At 41.0% G+C, this 20599-nt stretch overlaps 1 protein-coding gene across 1 annotated transcript in view; it reads left to right on the top strand.

Annotated features, from left to right (window-relative positions):
- Positions 1-19667, top strand: part of LONP2 (lon peptidase 2, peroxisomal) — a 39980-nt gene extending 20313 nt beyond the window's left edge. Inside the window, exons 9-15 of the mRNA XM_062007096.1 lie at positions 934-1084; positions 1629-1755; positions 2809-2942; positions 10364-10506; positions 14826-15033; positions 16297-16487; positions 18110-19667. Coding sequence (XP_061863080.1) covers positions 934-1084; positions 1629-1755; positions 2809-2942; positions 10364-10506; positions 14826-15033; positions 16297-16487; positions 18110-18331 — 1176 coding nt within the window. The 3' untranslated portion in view covers positions 18332-19667. The remainder of the gene's footprint in view (positions 1-933; positions 1085-1628; positions 1756-2808; positions 2943-10363; positions 10507-14825; positions 15034-16296; positions 16488-18109) is intronic.
- The last annotated feature ends 932 nt before the right edge of the window (positions 19668-20599 follow it).

Here is a 20599-nt window from a genome sequence, read left to right as displayed (position 1 = left end):
ATAAGACAGCACCTTGGTACCCTCATGATTTGCATACATAGAATGTGTGTCACCTAATGCAGAAAATAATCCATCTTATTCAAGTAATAGCTGCAATATCTGCAGGTGTTGCATTAGCACATAAGTAGCATTAAAAGCAACAGGAAGCCAATAGTGTTATTTCTGCTGTAGTTCTACTTGTGCAGTAAATTTTTGAGGTTGATCAAACTGTGTTGTTATTCTTCAGGGCCTGTTTCAATCTGTGTCCTGGTTTTTATCACAGAATTTGGGGAAAAAAAGGAAAATGCTAAGGTTGTGTCAGGAAAGCCAGGGTTCACCTAAAGTCAAACTTGCATGGATGTCACAGGCAAGAAGAACTACTACATTAGTAGTAAAGTCTGGATAAAGTGGAATGAGTGGGGCAGGTGATTTAGTGACAGCAGATGAGGCTGAGATAATCTCTGTTCTTCAACTTGGTCCCCACAGCAAAATCTCTGAGGTTGATTTGCTCAGAGTAAGAAGGGTTGCCTGCAGCAGATGAGGGTTGAAGTCAGGGATCACTTGGCAGAATTCTACTCCTACAAGTCCGTGGAACCTTGTGGTTCCTTCCCAAGGGTACTGAGAGTCCTTGAAAGTCTGCTCTTGACCATCTGTGAAAGGTCATGGAGATAGCTTTCAGGAGGTGCTTGATGATTGAGGAAATGCTGCAGCCATCTTCAGAAAAGAATAAATAGAACTAACAGGGAAGCGACTTGTTTTTCCATGTGGTGTGGAATGAGTTAGAGTGATCAAGGTGAGGTTAGGATATTGAGGGTCTAGCTTTAGTAATATTCATAACATTTTATGAATGTAGAGTCAGATTTGTAAGATCCAAGTGGAATGTCATAAAAATGTGGATATTGTATTTACTTCTAATTGAGCAACTGCATCGATTTTGTGTTCACTCTTGTTAAGGTCTTGGATCCAGAACAAAATCACAGTTTCACCGATCATTACTTAAACGTAGCCTTTGATCTGTCTCAAGTGCTTTTTATAGCTACAGCCAACACTACAGCTACTATCCCACCTGCTCTGCTGGACAGAATGGAGATTATTCAAGTTCCAGGTAACACTGCAGTGTTTTCATTGAAGTGGGTTTTGTAAGTCTTTGAAAATTGTTGGGATGTTTTTCCTGAAATGAAAAGCAGTTCCTTAAGGTAGGCCTGCCAGGAACCTAGGCTGAATGGCCAGAATCATTGAAAGAGACCAGCTGGGCTGCTTCCATCCTGTCTCGAGAAATGTAGCATTGCACTTAGGAAAATTCAGTTCCAAGTGTATGGAGATACATTGGTACATTCTGTAACAATATTATCACTAACTGACTAGTTTCTATCTTAACTGACTGTTGGCTGATGCATCTTTTTAAGATTCCAGTGGAGAAAAGGGTCTTTGAAACACTAAAATTCTATTCTTGTTGACTTGAATAGTAACCACAAAATATCATACCAACAGCCTGTTAAATTATAATTGGGGGGGGGGGGGGGTGTATGTTAAACTCAATCAAGTACAATTATAAATGGTAAGAAAATTGAATAAAATTTTTTATAAAAGAGAATCTATTGTAGTGCGAAAACAAAAAGATTAGTGAATGTGTGCTTTTTCTTTTGAAGGGTACACACAAGAAGAAAAAATCGAAATTGCACATAGGCACTTGATTCCTAAACAGCTTGAACAACATGGTCTGACTCCACAGCAATTACAGATTCCACAAGTAACCACTTTGGACATAATTACCAGGTAAATCTATTATTCATTACTTTCAGTTTAAATAACTTCTTTTTCTGGTAACTAGTGAATTATAAAGTGATAACACAAAACATTTCTTAAGATCTGTTGTCCTTAACAGCTTTAGAAGTTCACCAATTTGTAATTTATGGAATTTCCTGAGCTCTGTCTGGCTCTGATTTCTGAAGTAAATCATCCTTCCTTCTCCAGATAATTCCTTCCTCTGGCTCTCAGAGTGTCTCTCACAGTCCATTGTGTTGACAAGGCACTATGAATAAACAGAAGCACTTGAAGCTAGTATTGCTGCAGTGTTCAGTGTGTGAAACCATGTTCTTGGCAACATACGGCCTTTATTTTGAAGTATGAGAGTTTATTTCTGTCATGTTCATAGAAAAAAAATGAAAATTGCCATTTTGTTTCCTGTGACTTGATGGGCCACATTTGTCTAAAAATTTAAATTAGTGCTTGAAAAAAAGGGTTTTTTTAAAATAGCCTGTGTTAATTACAACTACGTTTTGTTGAGCATGAGAGCAAAGATAGTGCTCAGAACATCTGTTGGACTTGAAACAAGTGCATCTCCAACAGAAGAAGTGTATCACTGTTCAATGAATTGAAGAGTTTTATCATCAGGAGCAACATTTTGGCATTTAGTGAATGTTATTGTCTAGTGTTTATTTTTAATTCACAGACTGCAAGAAAATACTCAGTTTACTGTGAGATATATTTTGAGTTTTAAATATTTCTCCTTTATAATTTTTATGCATCTCAGAAGAGCTGAGTGCTATGGGAGTGTTATTTAGCATTTCAATAAGGTTTGATGCCAGGTGTGAGTTGTGTCTTCTTCCCACTCAGTAGTTTTTCCTCTTTAAAATTTTATCAGCAAACCACAGCTATTTGGATAAAAGCACAAGACATTATTTTCCTGTTTATTACAGTAGCCTAAGGTCTTACTGCCTGTCACATCTTGTTTTATTTGAATGTCTATTTAAAAAGAAAGTGTTTACATTCAAAAGAGATCTCTCTCCCAAAGGATATCCACCAGTAAAACATTTGTCTCTACGCTAGATACACTAGAGAGGCAGGAGTCCGCTCTCTGGATCGGAAGCTGGGAGCAATTTGCAGAGCGGTGGCAGTGAAAGTGGCAGAAGGACAGCATAAAGAAACAAAGCCAGATCGTGCTGAAGTGGATGAAGGAGAAGGTGTGTGTCTTTTGCATGTTTTATTAACAAGGGAACTTCTAACATAGTCACTAGGAAGCTGATTTGTCAACCTTCTCTCCTTTTTTATCCCTCTTTAAAGACTTGGTCTTTAAAACTGTGCAATTAGAGTGATGTTCTTCTTATGCAAGGTCCAAGTAGTGCTGAATTATGGCTTGGAACATAAGTAATTTCAGCCTACTGGGTTGGTAATTGAGAAGTACAGTGGATCTGTTTCATATATTAGGTATGCAATTATGATTTGTCTATGTTTGTATGTCTTCTGATGCCAGAGGACACCAGAAAGCAAAAACTGCAAAGTGGCTCCGGACTGACAAACTGGAGACTTTTGCTCCAGAATACTCCCAGACTTAAAATACTGACCAGACCCCTGTTGGTTTGCTGTTGGGAAGATTCCACATCTTAGTTAATGTGGAAAAACGTGTTCTAACATGTAGAGGTGTAGAATGGTTTTGATCTGTTCCTTTATGAGTCTGAATGGTGCCTCACCCCTCTTAGAGACTAAATCCCGGAGCAGCAAATGTAACTGATATTTGTACAAACAGCAGTTAAACTGTATGAAAAAGTTTTACCGTAGTAAAAACTTCTGCAATTTACCTCTGGAAATCTGTTTATTGACAGTCTTTTAGCTTTACCTTGCCTTTTTTCCCTAACTCAGTATTTCCCTTGTGAAAACCAAGACTTCTTTTAGCTTGCTGTGTTTTCTGTTATTATCATAATGTTCGTGGAAACTGCAGTATCAGAAGATTTGGTCTGCAATTCAATGTTTGCTTTAGTGGATTCAGCTCAGTTTTCTCTGAATGGTTGGCTTGAAGGAAGTGAACTCTCACAGTCAGTGGCTGTGCATGTGGGAATGACTGTGCAGTTTAAATTGTCCTGGCCACATTAAAAGGAAGAACTTGTAAGACATGTTTATTAATCCTTTCCGTTTATATTATATGCATCTTGTCTGCCTTCTGTGCTGGATTTTTCTGAAGTCAAACACTGAGTTTGTTGATGCTTCTGTGATACCTGAACTTGCTCTTGAAGGAGAATGAGCCTTGGGGCCATGGTGGCCAGGCTTAGCATCAAGCAATATCAGATGCCTTTGCTGCTGTCACTTTTTGTTAGTAATCTTGCCAAGTCACATTTCTGAAGTATTTTTTTTTTTACATTGAAGAGTTGCTGTGTCTAAAATGTGCTTTAAAAGTCTAATGGCAACTGGTTGATAAAGTGTCATTCTGCTCTTCAAGCCTTTTGATAAAATGAATGAAAAGTCAGTTCAAAGCACAACTCCTGATGCTGTGAGAAGAAACACATTACTATTAATGCCAAGAACAAAAAAGTTCTGTATTAGATATCTCAATCCAGTGAGGTATTTACAGTGTTAAAATTCACACTGGACTTGCAACTTACCAAGGCTAAGTGAAACCAGCAAGCTAAGTGCCACAATGCTAGCATTTTTGATTGACACACAATTTGGAGTAAGCCCAGAAGGAATGAGCTGTGCAGAGTTCCCTTTGTACTTCTGGAATTGAAACTGTCTGTAAGAAAAAGCTGTGCTAATAAAAGGGTGTCCAAGGGACTCTAGTTCAACTTCAGTGTTACAAAGATATGTATAGAATGGTGCAGTCTGAAAAATGGGTTTTGTTTTGCACTAATAATATGCTTATATCTTAGTGCATTTTTAGGAGAATATGTCACTTGCTGGGAGTGTATAAGAGTAAGACACTTGTTTTTTAAAACATTTTTGCTTAGTTTTCATTCATTCTGTTGGAAACAATCAAGTATTTAAAACAAGACTCGGAAATATCCCCAGATACATGCAAGATGATGCAAATAATGGGATTTGTAGCCTGAATTTATTTCTCAGGATTTTTTTTGTGGGCATTTGTGCAGTTGTGCATAGCAACGATGAATTTTTGTTTTGTATAATGAATTACTCTGGAAGAATGATCAAGTTGTTGTCTCAGTTGTTGTCTTCGGGGGTTGGTCTAGATGATCTCTTAAAGGTCCCTTCCAACCCCTGCCATTCTGTGATTCTCATAATAGTTTCATTTGGAATTATTTGTTGGGGTTTTTTTTCTTTCTCTGTATAAAAAGATGTATAGTTCATTTTTGCTTTACACATTTGTCAGTTATTGGTGTGAGACTGAGACTCTACAGTTAGTGCATTCATGTGCTGTGTGCAGTGAATGGGAGAGAGCAAGCTACAGACTTGCCTTGGGGATTCTAACTTGCTAAAGCATAATTTGTGTATGATTCGTAGCATATCAGACTAGTAGCATGGTGCCTGTTGTGTTTATTCAGCTGAATGCCTTCTGGCTTGTGGCTTTGTAATAAAAGTTGGAAGACATTAGGTGATAGAGCCACAAAAATTCCATCATTATATTGATTAAATCAGATTATTAACTCGAAATGGAGCATCTATTTCCAAGGCTTTGCAAACATCAGGCTTTTGACACTGTTAGATAGTAGGCTCTAAAAATGGAGGATACCTGCCATGGCAGAGCTGATGCTGGGAGATATGCTGTCAAGCTGTGTTTAGCACTTTCCAAAAATGCATGACTGAGACACACTGGCAGCTTTGTATTGCCTTCCTCGCTCCTTTGATTCCTGAACTTTATGATGAAGTTGGCAAGTGGAGGAGTGTTAGTTTGCGTCAGTCATTGGATTTGTACAGTGAACTTCAGCAAAAGCAAATGGAGTCATTTTTCAGACCTCTCCAGGGAGTCATCCCTGTGTACAGTAACACTATCTGATCTTCTGCTGAAACACTATCTAAGATTTATGAGACACTCATCTTGTCTTTGACAGTAGAAGAAATTCAAGGAGACACAAAAATATGTGAAACTCTCCTTCCTATTTTAGTGCAACTGCTTTGAGAATACAATGCAGCAACTGTGCACTAAGGCACCATCATACCATCACCTAACAGTTGAAACCCAGACTGAAAAAATGATTTGGCTAATTCAGACTTGAAAAGAGGTTTAGGACAGGTAATATTTAATAACTAAGAGTGATTAAATGAGGAATCTATCTATGTTGAAGCCAAGGCTCTGAAAATACTGAGATATTCCATAACCCAGTGATACAGTATAGTTTGTGGTACTCCTCATGGGTGAAACTCCACTTCAAGTTTAAATGTGAGTTGGAGTCCAAGTGCTCAGGTTGGCAATAATGCATTTTATTCACAAAACATGATTATGCATGACTGGAGGGGGAGGGCTGTTTTTTTAGTATGTATAAAGGCCTTAATACAGCTGGGCTAACATCACTGCTCCTGCAGAAAGGGACCTGTTCTGTGTTTTAGCCGAAACTCAGCACTTCCAGCAGCTTGGGATCTCCCATTGCACTGGGAAATGTCTCCATGAAATCTGATCAGCATAAATCCCACTCCAGTCTGAGCTCAGCTGTGCTGGGGTTGGTGTACTTGTCAGCTCTGCAGACTGTAATATGGGATTCTTTCTAAAAATTGCTTGGAATGTCTCTTCTGGTTTAGGCCAAAGAGGCAGGGATGTTATGAAAAGTTTGGTTTGTAAACAGACTATTTCTTGTCAAGTTAATTTATCTAAATATTCCTGTGTGCAAACCTCAAATTCAAGTGCTTCAAGTACATTTTACTGTAGATGACAACTGATGGAATGTAATTATTTTGTGAAACAAGAAATCTTCTGATCCTGTGGGGAAAAAAACAAATGTTAGTTGGACTGGGGTCCCAGGAAAGAGTTCCTTTCCAGAAGACAATCCTTTGAAAGTAATACTTCCCAAATATGTAGTGCATGAGATTGAAGTTGGACAATGGAGAATTGCTTTAACACAGTTTCGTGTTAGGCCTGACTTTGTGGACTGTAGTCAAGAAGAGCAATCCCATCCTTTCCTATCAAAATATAGTTCTGTGGAGTTTGTTACTTTGGAGGGGCTAAAAGAATTCTGGGTCTCCCTGTCACGTGCAGAAGCATCTGCTGGTAAATCAGCTGAGAGAAAAGAATGTGCTGTTTTCCTGCCCACAAGCTTGAAACCTTTTGTTTGATGCTTATGCCCTTCCTTGTACCTCTTTGTAGCAATTCAGCAAAACAGAATATGTTATGTTAAAAACGGTTTAAAAATCTTAGGCTTCTACTGTATTCTTCTGTCTTGGTAGGTAAATACGGCCAGAAGTCTTTGGGTTTAAGACTTACATGTTACTAGTGCTTAATTTAAACATGTTTTATGAGCTGAGAAATTGCTACATGTTGAGGAAATTTCAGAATCTTCTGTTCACTCATTTCCATGACATCTCCTGAAGAAAGTAGCAGTCTTAAAATCTGAAATCTGTCTTTGCCACGGAATTCCTTTTCAGATTAAATCCTGAATGATATGTAGAAGTTCACTGTCAGTATCCCTTCTTAGGAGCCCTTTTTCTTACAAATCCAATATTTACATGCAACATTTTGTTTTCTTTTGGGAACTTGTAAGGGTGGATTCATGAGGAACATTGTCATGATCTTTGCTGAGTAACTCCAGATTCGGCTCTGAAAATTTTGCAAACATATTTTGTTCTGGTTGGTTGGCTGTTTCTTGTAATTGTTTTGTTTATTTTTTGGGGAGGGGTGTTGTGCAGGGCTCTGCACTTGTCCTTGTTGAACATTATGAGGTTCCTCTCTGCCCATCTCTCAAGCCAGTTGAGATCTCTCTGAATGACTGTAAAAGCTCAAAGAAGGAATTTCTGATTCTTTTAATAGAGCAGGTGGCCTCGACAATTACTTACTGATTTGTTTACAAGGAGTCTGTCTCCTTCAGCTGTATACATAGAACTAGGTGAAATAAAAGCAAGCAGAAATGGAAAGTCATGTTTGTTAGGAGTCAAAGTCTTGATAAAGAACAAAAGCAGTTGGTTTTGAACATGGTTTTGTTTTAAACTATGGACTGTCATATCAAATGACTTAGGTTTTGAAGATCAGTAGTGTTGAAATTGCAGCCTGAGCTGCAAGACTAGCATGAAGGATTATGTTTCCTAGTTGCTTGCTAGTATTTATGTATTTGAATATATTATGCACAGGGATAGTAGTTCAACAGGAATATGGAGACATGCTGGAACAGCAGGAAGGCCCATCTGACTAAGGCAGCATTTGCATTAAAGGAATGGGATATATGCATGGAACAATGAGTAGTACAATAGAAAGGGTAGTGGCTGTTGGTAGTACCTAGTAGACTTCAGCTCTGAATGAAAGCTGACTTGGTGTTATAGTAATAGTGATGTAGAATGTTTTCCTTCATGCTGTATGAAGGCGTTAGTGAGAATTGCACTGCCACAAAATTAACTGTAAAAAGGCTTGTATATGTCAGGATTAACAGAAGGATTGTTTGTCTTTTATCTTCATCCACTCTGAGAATTACCTTTGCAGTATAGAACTGCTCTTAATGTTATTAAATAGGCTGGATCAGGGGGTTGTGTTTTTCTGAAATGGTTTAAATTCCTGGATCTTCAGTTACTGTGCATGCATCAATATGCAAAGGAAGAGTCTCTTCATTGAAAGTCAAAAAGAACTCAAAGGAAGCAACAGTGGGTATTCTCCCAAAAATAGGGTGCAGAAGTCTTGAAGCCCAGTATGCATTCCTGCATAGCACAGACTGTTTAAGTGTATCTTAGGCTTGTGGTTTTGGGGTAGAAAGAAACATCTTCACTATATGTGTGTGTGTACAATGCTTCTCTTAATGGCAGCCTCAGGGCAGGAAGGCACTGCTGTAAAACTGCCACAGAACCTTGGAAACATCTGGATTCTTCAGGTATTTTTCATTTCTCTGATATATGTTTCACTAAAATATTGCTTAAGGCTCTTGAGAAAATGGTCATGAGCCTCTTGCATCTGGATCAAATTCTGTGGGGAAATGCCTCCCCTCACATTCTCCTGCTCTATCCAGTCGCTTAAGTGAATGTGCAGTGGAGCCTGGTACCAAGGGTGCTTTAGTTGTCGAGCTTATTCCTGCAAACAACCAGCTGTGTAGTCTGGTATAAAATGATTTTGAGGTTCTGATATTTATATGGTCCCCCTTACAGTTCACTTCTGCATAGAAGGCACAGTTTTAGAGAAACCAGAAATTTGAAGGAAATTCTGCTAAGGAAACAATTGTATGGGAAAGAAACATAATCACCCTGTCAATGGAGGAAGGGCGGAACACGCTTTTGAACCCATGATCATTCCTTTCTTGATGTGGTCCTTTCTTGATGATGCTTTCTTGATATTGCAGTCAAAGTGGCGGGCTAATTGAGTTTTATAGCCCTTCCCAAAGGGTATGTCACACCTGTAGGTAGTTCTGAAAATGCTTAATAATTTGATTGCTGAGGAACTTTTTGCTGCTAGTAGTTGCTTGTCAAGACACCTTAGAAATATCTCATCTAGTAAAGAGAAGAGCCCTTTGTAAGCACAGTATATCAAGACAAAAGTCATATGTGAAGTTGCTTCACTGGAATTGTCTGAGGTTGTTCCACTGAGTATCTCCTGTTCCAAGGCTGTATGTGCCTTGTTCTGAACTGGCTGATGAAGAAATGAGGAATGTCAATTTTATGAATTAAGCAACTGATCTACTGAAAGATGTCCCTGCTTATGGTGGAGAGTTGGACTAGGTGATCTTAAAAGGTCCCTTTCTATGATTCTCTGAGTAAAGCCATAACAGTCTTAAGAGACAAAAATCAAAGAAAGAAGGGTGATGTCAGACTGGAGTGGGCTGTGCTCTGAGGTTCCATCCAAGAGCCTGGAGAGAGGTGCAGTGGAGCTGCTTCCCCGTGAGCCACGTGTAGCAGCTTCTCCTGTGCCTGGACAGCTGGTATTGAGGACTGGGCTGTGGAGAGAGGAAGGCAGAGTGACAGAGCAATAAGTTAGCCTATCCTTGTTGGCTACTGTGAAATGACATGTTGCTGAACATGATGCAGGCCAGCTCTGAGTAATGCAGCCGTGTGGCAAAGCTGTGGGTGTAAATCTGGCCAAAACACTCCTGCTTTGGCTGACAGAACTTAATTATTAGTGTCAGAAGTGGAGCATTGAAATCCTTGCAGAAAGAGACCACAGAGAGCACAGTTAAAACTGTAGGTAACGAGCAGTAGTTACTGAACTTTCAGTATTTGCACATTCAGCTCCGTATTCTGCACTACACTACACTAATACAGATACTGGTTTTATGCACAAATCTGATGAAAAATGCAAAGTCCTAAATGAACTTACTGTGTTTTGCTATTTGACCTAGTTTAAAATGTATTTAAGCGAGTTGCATCTCTGTCTGTGCTCTAGACTTAATGTTATCTTTGCTGAACAGTTAGAGCACCTTTTTATGTCATATTATCTTTCTTTGCATTTCTTTGAATATTTTAGTTTTCTCTGTCATGATTTTTAATTCGTATGTCAAAAAGACTGCTGCAAATCCACAATGAGATTTTCTTCTCTCAGATTGCAAAGAGCATGTCACAGAAGATGCAAAAACGGAATCCATCAGTGACACGGCTGACCTGGCTCTGCCACCTGAAATGCCCATTTTGATTGATTTCCATGCTTTAAAAGATATCCTGGGGCCACCCATGTATGAAATGGAGGTAACATCTTCTTTTGTTTCTGCTTCACTGCTCTTCTTGTCTGGTTTGACTGAATTGTCTATTCTATTGCTATTGCTGCCTGGGTTTGTACTAACACCTTTTTTTAAAGTTAATATTGTAACAGAACTGTGCTTCATTGTGTTCTGCCACTTGAAGAAGTTTTGGGTGTCTATTGTTTTAATTCAGGGTATACAAACAACATAATGGCCTGACTTTGGGTCAGCAAAGATGCCTGCAGCAGTGCTGAAGAATGTGGTGACCTTTTTTTTCAGTTTATAACAACTTTGCTTTTGTTTGGGGGATGTTTGGTGGCCTTGGGAAAGAAGCCAAAAGTAGAACCCAGGAATCCTGTCTCTGAGGCAGCTGTGTTAAGGACTGTCCCACATACCTCCTTAAAGCCAGTCAGTATTTTGGGGTATTAAAACCATTTCAGTTTGCACCAGAAGTTCCCAGACATTCTTTAGATTATTGTGATTCTTAGCTGTTAAAAATGATCAGCCAGGTACCTTCAGCTTCCTAGTACCAGCTCTGTTCCTCTGTAGGCATATTCCAGGATTCTTTTCTTTCCCATGAAATACATTCATAGAGTATTTTTCTACATTCTGTGAAAATTCCATCAATTAAAGCAGTTTGTTAATTTGGGATTCTGTTTTCACCAGTTACATTGCAGTTATTCTCTGCCTTTAGTTCAGGTCCAGGGGAACTGACTGAGTGTAGGTAGTTAGATATAACACTGTGACAGGAAACCAGTTGCTGACAGAACACTCATTTTTTTTTTCTGTCTTTATCCTGGGGAAAAGATCAGCAAACTAGTAAGTTATGGAGAAAATAGGAATGAAGGAGAAACGTCCAGAAGAGACAAAATTCAAACTCTTTAAGAACTTTCTTGTGATAATTCTGCTCTCCTAGATGAGAGAATCAGACTCTGGGGGGATGTGAAGGACAAGATAGGCAGAGAGAGGAGGAGAACATGAGTGATTGTTAAGGAATGGTGGTGTTTTTAGACGCAAACTGGGGTTATGGGAGATTAAGATTTTATTATGGAAGAGATTCTTAATGAAGAGACAGAAATGAACCAAATGAGTTGAAAGAAGGCAGCACTATTGATTGTATCAGAGGATGATGATGGCAGCAGCAGAAGTCAGAGGGAATGGGAAGCAGGGAAGATCAAGTGAACATAAGACCTTCTGGCTGAGTTTTTTCACGTTGTTTATTTGTGTTCTGATTGATTTGTTTTTACTATCAGAAATTAGAGGAGAGAGCTCTTAGGCAAATTACTTTATTATAAGGAAATTACATTCTTCAGAAGCCTCTCTACCCAATAATAAAATCACACAAGACAGTTTTAATTAGGAGGTAACGTAGGTAGATTTTAGCTTGATTTGGAATGGCTGCAGCCATCAGACCATTTGTAATACTCCTATGGAAATTTTTATGAGTCTATCCCTATTTTTCTCACTCCCTGACTTGTAGAAACAATTACTGAGAACTACCATGTGGGGTTTTTTTCAGAGAAATAACATTGTCTCTGAATCTTCATTTTGAAGTATGTTTTATGCTTCAGACATCTGGCCTGTGGAGCCAAAGCACTGCAGGATCATTTGGCTTTTCAGTGTGTGAATTGCAGATGCACATAAAGCCATTGTAGTAAATTGAAGTTAATATTCAAGCCAGTGCTCTTGATTTCTACAAAAGGGTGTTTATTAGTTTCATAAAGGTGCTAAAGAACAAATTGAATTCAGTAAATCTGTACAAAAGTTCTGATGGCTTGCAGCTGTACTCCTGGTTTCCAGCCAAGAGTAGAATTCATTCACAGAAATCTGAACTTAGCACTCTAACAGTTAGATTGTAGGCCAGGAAAGATGGGACTTTCCTTAGATGTTCTGCTCTAGTTTCAAACATTTTCTTGAGTTGGTATTCATTTAAATTTGGTAGTGTGGCTGTGTTGGCAAATAGTTTTCTGCCATTTTCTCCTTTTTCTATAGCAGTAGGTAGTGCAGAGAAGATTTTCAATGTATGGTTCTTAATTCCAATATATAAACACATGAGATCTAGGTTGGGAGTTTTTGCATGAATAGTTACTGTGAATATGCTTAGAAGCATTTGATGGATCTACTGGCCTGCATAAGCTGAAGTAAGACTGACTGATGCCTTTGACCTGTGTGTCAAAGCTTTTTAAACGTTTCCATATTTAGCAGGCAAATAAAGTAGTGCATCAATAGAACTGGAGATGAATCCACACAGCATCAGTTCCCTGAGCAGCTCAGGACTTATTTTCACGTACTATTTGCTGCATTTATGAATGAGTCAATATTCTTCAGTACACACTGCTGGATTTTTTTTTCAGTGTAACTTGCTCATGGAGCCCCAGAACTCTCATTGTAATGAATTTCCCCAACTAACCTATTATTCCTTTCAATCTTCTCATCTGCTCTCACGATTTTGTCAGATGAAGGGTATAGCTTGTGTCTCAGTGACAGGTGTTTCACGTTGGCCACTGGTCTCTTTTCTGGTTTATGTAGCCTGCAGCGTGTGTCTCTCCTTTCTGTGTCCATCCTTTAAAGCTCAACCTTTTGACCTGCATTTTGCCATTTATAATTAGCTGAAATGAAGATACAATGGAGGCAGGCACCGTGTCAGTACTTGGATGAGACCGAGCAAATCAGACTGAAAACATGACATGACTTAATTGATCTGTTGTTCCTCAGGGAATACCTTAAACTAAGTGATTTATCTTTCCCCTTTTCCATTCATTGCTTGTGTATTTTCTGCAGCGTTCTCCCAGCAGGAAGGCAGGACAGAATACTCAGTTTATATTAATTCATTTATCAGAAATAAATCATCTTATGTGTCATCCTCCAGAGCAAATGCCGGAGTGGATCACACAGTCAGGCTGTGGAAGAACAATCTTGACAGTAAAGTGTAAGGGATTTCATGAAATGTTTCAGCACAGCACGCTTTTGGGGCAAAAGGTTTAGAACATATCCAGAGTGTTTCTGATGAAGTGTTTTTCTTTTGACTGGAATTTTAGCTTGCTTATTTTTTTCTTCTTCCTTTCAACCCTGAATTCAGCTCAGTTAACAAAAGGTTATTGGCACCAGGGGAAGGCCCTTCAGAATTAGTCTGTGTTCTCCTAATGTGAGAGAAGTTGAAGTAGCAGAAGCTCTCTGTGAAATTACCTATTCTGGGGAATGAAAGTGCAGATGCTGTAAAAGAATAGCTCTGTTTCATGGGCAGACACAATGCTAATAATGGAACAAATCAGGTCATCTTTTAGAAACAAAACCTATACAAAGCCCAAGCACAGACAGACATCTTTATCTAAGAAATGTCAGGCTTGTGGTGCTATTTCTGGGGAATCCTCCCTGAAAGAGAAGCTGCTGTCACCTATTTTGCCTGCAGTGCTTTGCCAGAAAACAAACCAGAAGGGTAGACTGGAGAAAAGATTTGTGCAGTTGGGCTAGGATAAGCTGTGAAAGGACAACAGAGATGCTAAAGGCCACCGAGTAACTTTGGACTGGTTCTCATCTTCCCCTCACAAATCTGTGACCCAGAGGCTCTTTTCTAAGTCAGTTTTGATGGCTTAGAAAGTAACTCCATAACTGTGGACTTGCAGACAATGTCTTTTTTCCTTTATCTTGGAATAACCTTACATATTTCAGAAGAAATTCCTATGCTAAACGTTAAGACTTTAATTTTGCAGTCTCCAGGCAGCTAAAATGTATCTGACCAATATGTTTATCTACTCTGGTAGAATCATAGCTGGGTTGGTCTCATCTACAAACATTTTCAAAGAGCAAGACTGTTTGTGCAGGTCAGTGACCTCTTCTCCCATCATCTGACAGATGTGACCAGTCATCAGCTGATTCTAACGCTCACTTTCAGTTGGAGTCGTTTAAAAAATGTAACTGAAGGATGTTTTCTGATTTAAATTCCTTGTGCAATGGTGCTGTTACAACATTTCCCAGAACAGTAGGGGTTGGAAGGGAACCTCCAGAGCTCATCCAGCCAAACCCACTGCTAAAGCAGGTTCCTTTGAGCTGGGGGCACAGGAACACATCCAAGTGGGTTTGGAAACCTCCAGTGGAGACTCCACACCCGGGCTCCCTCATCTCACAGGAAAGAAGTTTTTCCTCATGTTTAAGTGGAATTTCCTGTGTTCCAGCTTCTGTCCTGTTGCTACACAACAAAGTGTTGCCCCATCCTCCTAACACCCACCCTTTAGGTAGTTATAAGTGTTGACGAGGTCCCCCCTCCATCTTCTCTTTTCTGAGCTAAACTGCTTTTCCTAAACTGTTTCCTATGCTATTTTCCTTCAGGTGTCTGAACGCCTGAGCCAGCCAGGAGTAGCCATCGGCTTGGCCTGGACGCCCTTAGGCGGGGAGATCATGTTTGTGGAGGCGAGTCGCATGGATGGCGAAGGGCAGCTGACGCTGACGGGGCAGCTGGGGGAGGTGATGAAGGAGTCGGCACACCTGGCCATCAGCTGGCTGCGCAGCAACGCCAAGCGCTACCAGCTCACCAACGGTACGTGAGGGGAGACGGCAGAGCGCCGCTTGCACCACCGGGAGTGTGGGCATGCAGGGGCCTCTCGCCCCAGGGCTGCACAGAAAGGGAGCAGTAATAGTGCACCAAGTTACGTGGTCGGAAACTTGGTATTTTTCAATAGTTGGGCAGGCTGTGACACTGCTGAGGAACAAGCAGCATTCCACTGGGAACTTGGACTCATTGTGGAAATGGGTGAAGTGTTGCCTTATCAGAGAAAGGCTTTTTCAGCCATAAGCACTGCACTGGAGATACACTTGCCTCTAGAGTTCCTCTTTGCAGTTCCTTCCCCAGTTCCCACGATGCTGGCTGTCAGTGGCCTGGCAAACGGGTCCCTTGAGACAGAAGGGGAGCTGTCCCCACACACGCTCCCATCCTGGCCCATCCCTCCCTGCAGCAGCCTGCAAGGCTTCACCTCAGCAGACACTGCCCCATCCCCTTTCTGACACTGAAGCTTTCCAGCAACACTTTTTGTGGTGCAGATACAGATATGCAAGTCTATAGGTTTTCTCTAAAGTTAAGGACACACTTTCTGTTAAAAGTAGGGGTTTGTAGTCCTAAGGTGTAATATTTGGAGGACAGGTTGGGTTTGTGCAGCAGCTGGTAAACTGCAAGTGCAGTAACTTTCTTCAGTGAAGAAACTTTCAGCTCTTGGTTTGTGTTTGACCCTCCCAACTGTGCTTTCTGGTTTGATCATCTGCTAGACAGTCGGATATTTGTCTGTCATTATTTATGGAAGTTTAGATAGGTTAAAAAACTAGTGTGAACGAATGCTGACATTTACTATAGACCTGTTTACACTGTTACAGCCTCCTACAGGTTAAGTAAGGTGAAAAGATGTAAATGAGATATTTACTTTATAATATTGGTTACTGTGGGTTTGTGTGGAGGGCTGAGTGTGCAATATGACATTTATGGTTTGCGGCATAAAAACCCCTAGAAATCTTATGTAGGAATTCCTTGGTTTCTACATTAATCCCTAGGCTTAGTTTCCCAACACATGCAGATGCTGAGCCTATTGGTTACTGTGTTCTGGGGTTGTCTGGGAAGCTGGAAAGGGTGTTGGGTTCCCTTTCTCTTTGTTTTTTTTTTCTAGGGCCTCTGCAATATAGTGCTGTGGTTTTCAGCCTACTGTTAAGAAGTAATGTTGAGACTTTTGGTTCTCTGGTGGGCTTTTAGAATAAAGACTGGGAACAAAATGGGATTTTTCACATTGAAACCATTCTTTTTATTTTTTTCCTTAAGCTTCTGGAAGTTTTGATCTCCTTGACAACACTGACATCCATCTGCACTTCCCAGCTGGAGCTGTCACAAAAGATGGACCATCTGCTGGTGTTACCATAGTAACCTGTCTTGCTTCACTCTTCAGTGGGCGGCTGGTGTGTTCAGATGTAGCCATGACAGGAGAAATTACACTAAGAGGCCTTGTTCTTCCAGTAAGCATCATATGAGAAAATAGCAAAGTTGTATTAAATCTCCCCATTCTGGGTATATAATCTGTTTGCTTTTGTAAATGGCTACAAAGTCTTGCTGGGTCATTCCCTAGCAGCAGTCCAGGCTCTTCTGAATCTTAAATTCAAGATGGATTCAAAATAAGTACAATTTCTAAACATGCTTCCTCCAACTATTACTACACAAGTATCTCCAGTTTCTTTAAGGAGTTGTTTCCAAAAAGCTCTCCTTAAAGAAACTGATTACTACTTAAAAGTAATTGTGGTTTCTTTTGGAACTATCACTATACAGGTATTTTTAGATTCTTCTTCAGCTTTGTTCAGCTGAAGTGTTGTTCCCATTAAGCTTTTTCAAAGCATGAGGGTGAAGGAAAGTTTTCAAACAAATGTAGTCTTACTTTTAAGTATCAAATGGAAGCTGATGTGATTACAGAGATGTGGGAGTTACCATCTCCTACTGAGTGCTGGACCAAGGAAGGATAAAGCTGGAAGTCTCGTTTCATGCAGTAGAGAGTTAAACCAGAGAGAACATGATACAGCAGCAGACAAGGAGGATCTCTGCACTAGCACTCTGGTGGCAGTCAGTGACAAGGTTGCCTGTTGTTCAAGGCTGTAGTGAGAAACAAACAAGCACTGCCTGAACTCTGAGCTGCTGCAGGTTGACTGGGCTTTCCAGTGAAGTTGTCATTATGACACCAGTGACCAACTTTTCCCCTTGTTTACAGTAGGTGCAAAAATCAACTCTCTGTAACTAGTAAAGCAGCTTTACCGCCTTCCTGAATATTGTCTAGAATCCTGCTGCTATTAGTAACATAATCCCCCTGAGCATGCTGTCAACTGCAGCTGCTGCCTGAGAGCACGGGCTGAGTGGGGGGAATTGTCCAGAGCCCAGCACCCACCATCAGGGTCACCACTGCTGTGGCTTACAGCAGCTGCCCTCTGCACTACACCACAAGGCTTTCCTGTCCTCTGCAGCCTCCTAAAATGGCAAGTTTCTTCTGGTAAGATGGTATTCAACTAGAAAAGAGTACAAGGGGAAGCTACAGCTGTGACTAAAAGAAAAACTTCCTTTAACCCTTCTCATCTCCTGACCAGCTCAGGCACTTGTAGCTTTCCCTCACAAAGCCATCACTGTGGCTTTGGAGCATGGGTTTGTTTTGCTCTGCTGCTTCTGTTGGACAACACAAGTTATTTATCATGGGACATTGCAGCCTTAGGGCTATTTTTCCTCTGAGCCTAATACTGCCTTTACCTTGAAAAATCCTGTTCTAATGTAGGTGCAGGTTTAGGCCTACTGTCTGAAACAACTGATCTAGGGCCAAAAAACCAACTCCTGAAAAATACTGACCTCCACTGTTGGTGCTCATGGACCTGCATGCCTAGATTAATTTGTAATTTTTCCCTGTTACAGAAAGGGTGCTGTAGCAGTCATGTATTTCTTCATTAAGCATACAATGAGCTAAAACTAATGCTGCATTTTTTTATTGCTTTTCTAAATGATTAGCAAAGGGAGAACCTGTCATTAACGTTTATCTCCTCCTGTGATTTGTTACAACACATACTTAGCATCACAGATTTTTTATGTATGTACTACTTCTCCTTATTAGGTCGGAGGCATTAAAGACAAAGTCCTGGCAGCACACCGAGCTGGACTGAAGAGAATTATCATTCCTCAAAGAAATGAAAAAGATCTTGAAGAAATTGCAGCGAACGTGCGGCAGGACCTGACTTTTGTCCTGGCCAGCTGCCTGGATGAAGTGCTGAACGCGGCCTTCGACGGCGGGTTTGCAGTTAAACCCAGAGCTGAGCGTCTGAACAGTAAACTCTGAGCAGCCAGCAAGGCTGAGATGGTTTCTGTATCAAATTTAATGGAGATCCGTAACTATCAGCTAAACATGTATCAAGTATAACCTAGAGCTAAACTTGATTGTTTAAATGGGGGTGCAAACGCAATCAAAATAGAAACGTTACTTCAGCCATTACCAACCTGGAACCACCTCTGATGGGGCCTTTTCACGTGCCATCAGCAAAGAATCTTGAACGCTCCCTTTCCTGGTAAGAGCCAAGCATGAGAAAGCTGAAGCTGTTGAGAAAGAATTCCTTAGCTTATGGAGCACACACACATAGCCATGTCCACAGGGGCCAGGCCCACCCAGGGGGAAGGACGTGGAGTCGGGAGACCTGGCCTGGCAGCAGCCACAGCACAGCAAGAGGCGTTTTGGGAAGGGGCTGTTACCAAAAAGCAAATGGATTTAGCGCAAGAGTTGAGCGATTTGGGAAATACCAGTCAGTGTGCAAAGGAGCACCAGCAGCACGGGAAAAATAACGGGTTTGGAATCTCAGAATTCAGCTCCATGGCTCTGAAGAGAAGCCCCCTGGTCTAAGGTAGCACGTCCTTTCAGCAGGTGGTTCCAGGCTGCAGTATGGGGGATGCAGAGATTGCTTTTCAAACCTCAGTGCAGGAAGCAGCTCCAGAACTGACATGTTTGGTGGGGGCGGAAGGTCCCGTATACACACTTGTACATACAGCAGCAGGAGGAGGAGGGTACTGGGAAAAGCCTGGTACCGTTTCCGAGGGACAAAGTACAAGTTCATTCTTACCTGACACATCACCATGATGCTGGGCTGCCTATGGGTGGAGTTCAGCCTATAAAAGTTACATCCATTTAAACAAGGCCAAGAAGCTCCTGGATCATTAAATGGCATTAAGTGCTGCACACTGGGAATAATTTCAGGTTTAAGAAAGTCTGTCAGTCGGCCAGCTGCTGGCTTTGGCACCTGCCTTCCCTTGAACGATAGCAAAGGTAGACACTTAAACTTACATAATGTAAGATCCTCGACTTCTTCCCTGTTCCAGAGAAGGGTCAAGCACAAGGGCAAACCCAGGATGCTCCAGTCTCTTCCTGCTCATTAATTCTGAAAACAACTCCTGTGTGCTTAAGAAACGCAAAGGGTGTTGCTGACAGCAGCCTACTGCAGAAGCAGCCTGCACATCAACAGTCATTCTTTGGTTTGCTTACATTGCCATAGATGGAAAGTTGATTTACCTGGAACATAATAGCACTGGTAGTAACAAATTCCATGGGTAGTTCTGCACCTGATTTACAGAAGATTTTATAACTTTCACAGAAGACTTCACCTAATAAAATGATAAGAAGAAAACACCCTTTTGTTTCTCTGTTTTAAGAAATGTACTCTTAGTCATTCTCTAACCTAGGTCCCAGGGTAAGAGGCAAGAACCTCAGAATTCTTTACACTTTTTGTATGGCAAAGTAACTAGCCACTAATGAAACACGAGGAAGGAACAGGGGCTGAGGTACTGCTTTCATCAAGAACAGTAGGGAGAAAAAAATGATTTACCAAACTTAATGCAGCTGACAGCCCCCTCCTGCCCTGCTCTGGTGAGCAAACAGCCCTGCACAGAATCCCAGCGCAGGCTCCCCATACACCAAACCTGCACTGATGTAAAAAAGTTTCCACAGCAATTTCACTGGAGAAAAGGGAGTAGCTCCCAGCAGCTCAGCAGTGCCTTTGTCAGACACACCACTCCCGTTCCTCACTGTCACCCACCTGGACTGTGGTAGTAGCCCAGAGTTTGGTGCCAGGTGAAGAACAGCAATGGTGTTTCCTTAGGGCTGTTTGCAGGCAGAACACAGAGCTCACCAGCTTGGGGCAAGCTGTATTAAAAAAATCTCAACAAATTAAGTGCAACCCCTTATTTCAGAGGCTACAGACACACTTTAGTGCCTTTTCTTTTGCTTCCACTGAACACTGTCAAGAATAACAGTCAGTGCAGCAGCAAGCCAGAACAGTAAAGAACTTGGAAGTCATTTCAGTACCCACGGGATTACTCTGCTCTGCAACTGCCAGTTCAGTGGACCTGATAATAACCATGTGTCCCTCAGAATATACCCTCTGGCAGCTAAAGCTTATCCAAGGTAAAGTGAGCAGGGGTAGTTCCTTCTCTCTGTCCACACTACAAATTGCTACTGCAACTCGTGCTTTAATCATAGCAGCTTGGAAAAGGAGGGGGGTAATCCAACCACACAGGATCTAGTTCACCTGCCGGACTTTTAAAGCACTACCACAAACAAGAA

Source organism: Colius striatus, chromosome 14, assembly GCF_028858725.1.
Source record: "Colius striatus isolate bColStr4 chromosome 14, bColStr4.1.hap1, whole genome shotgun sequence".
NCBI lineage: Eukaryota > Metazoa > Chordata > Aves > Coliiformes > Coliidae > Colius > Colius striatus.
Note: the sequence above shows the minus strand (reverse complement) of the source record. Positions and strands in the feature narration are given on the sequence as shown.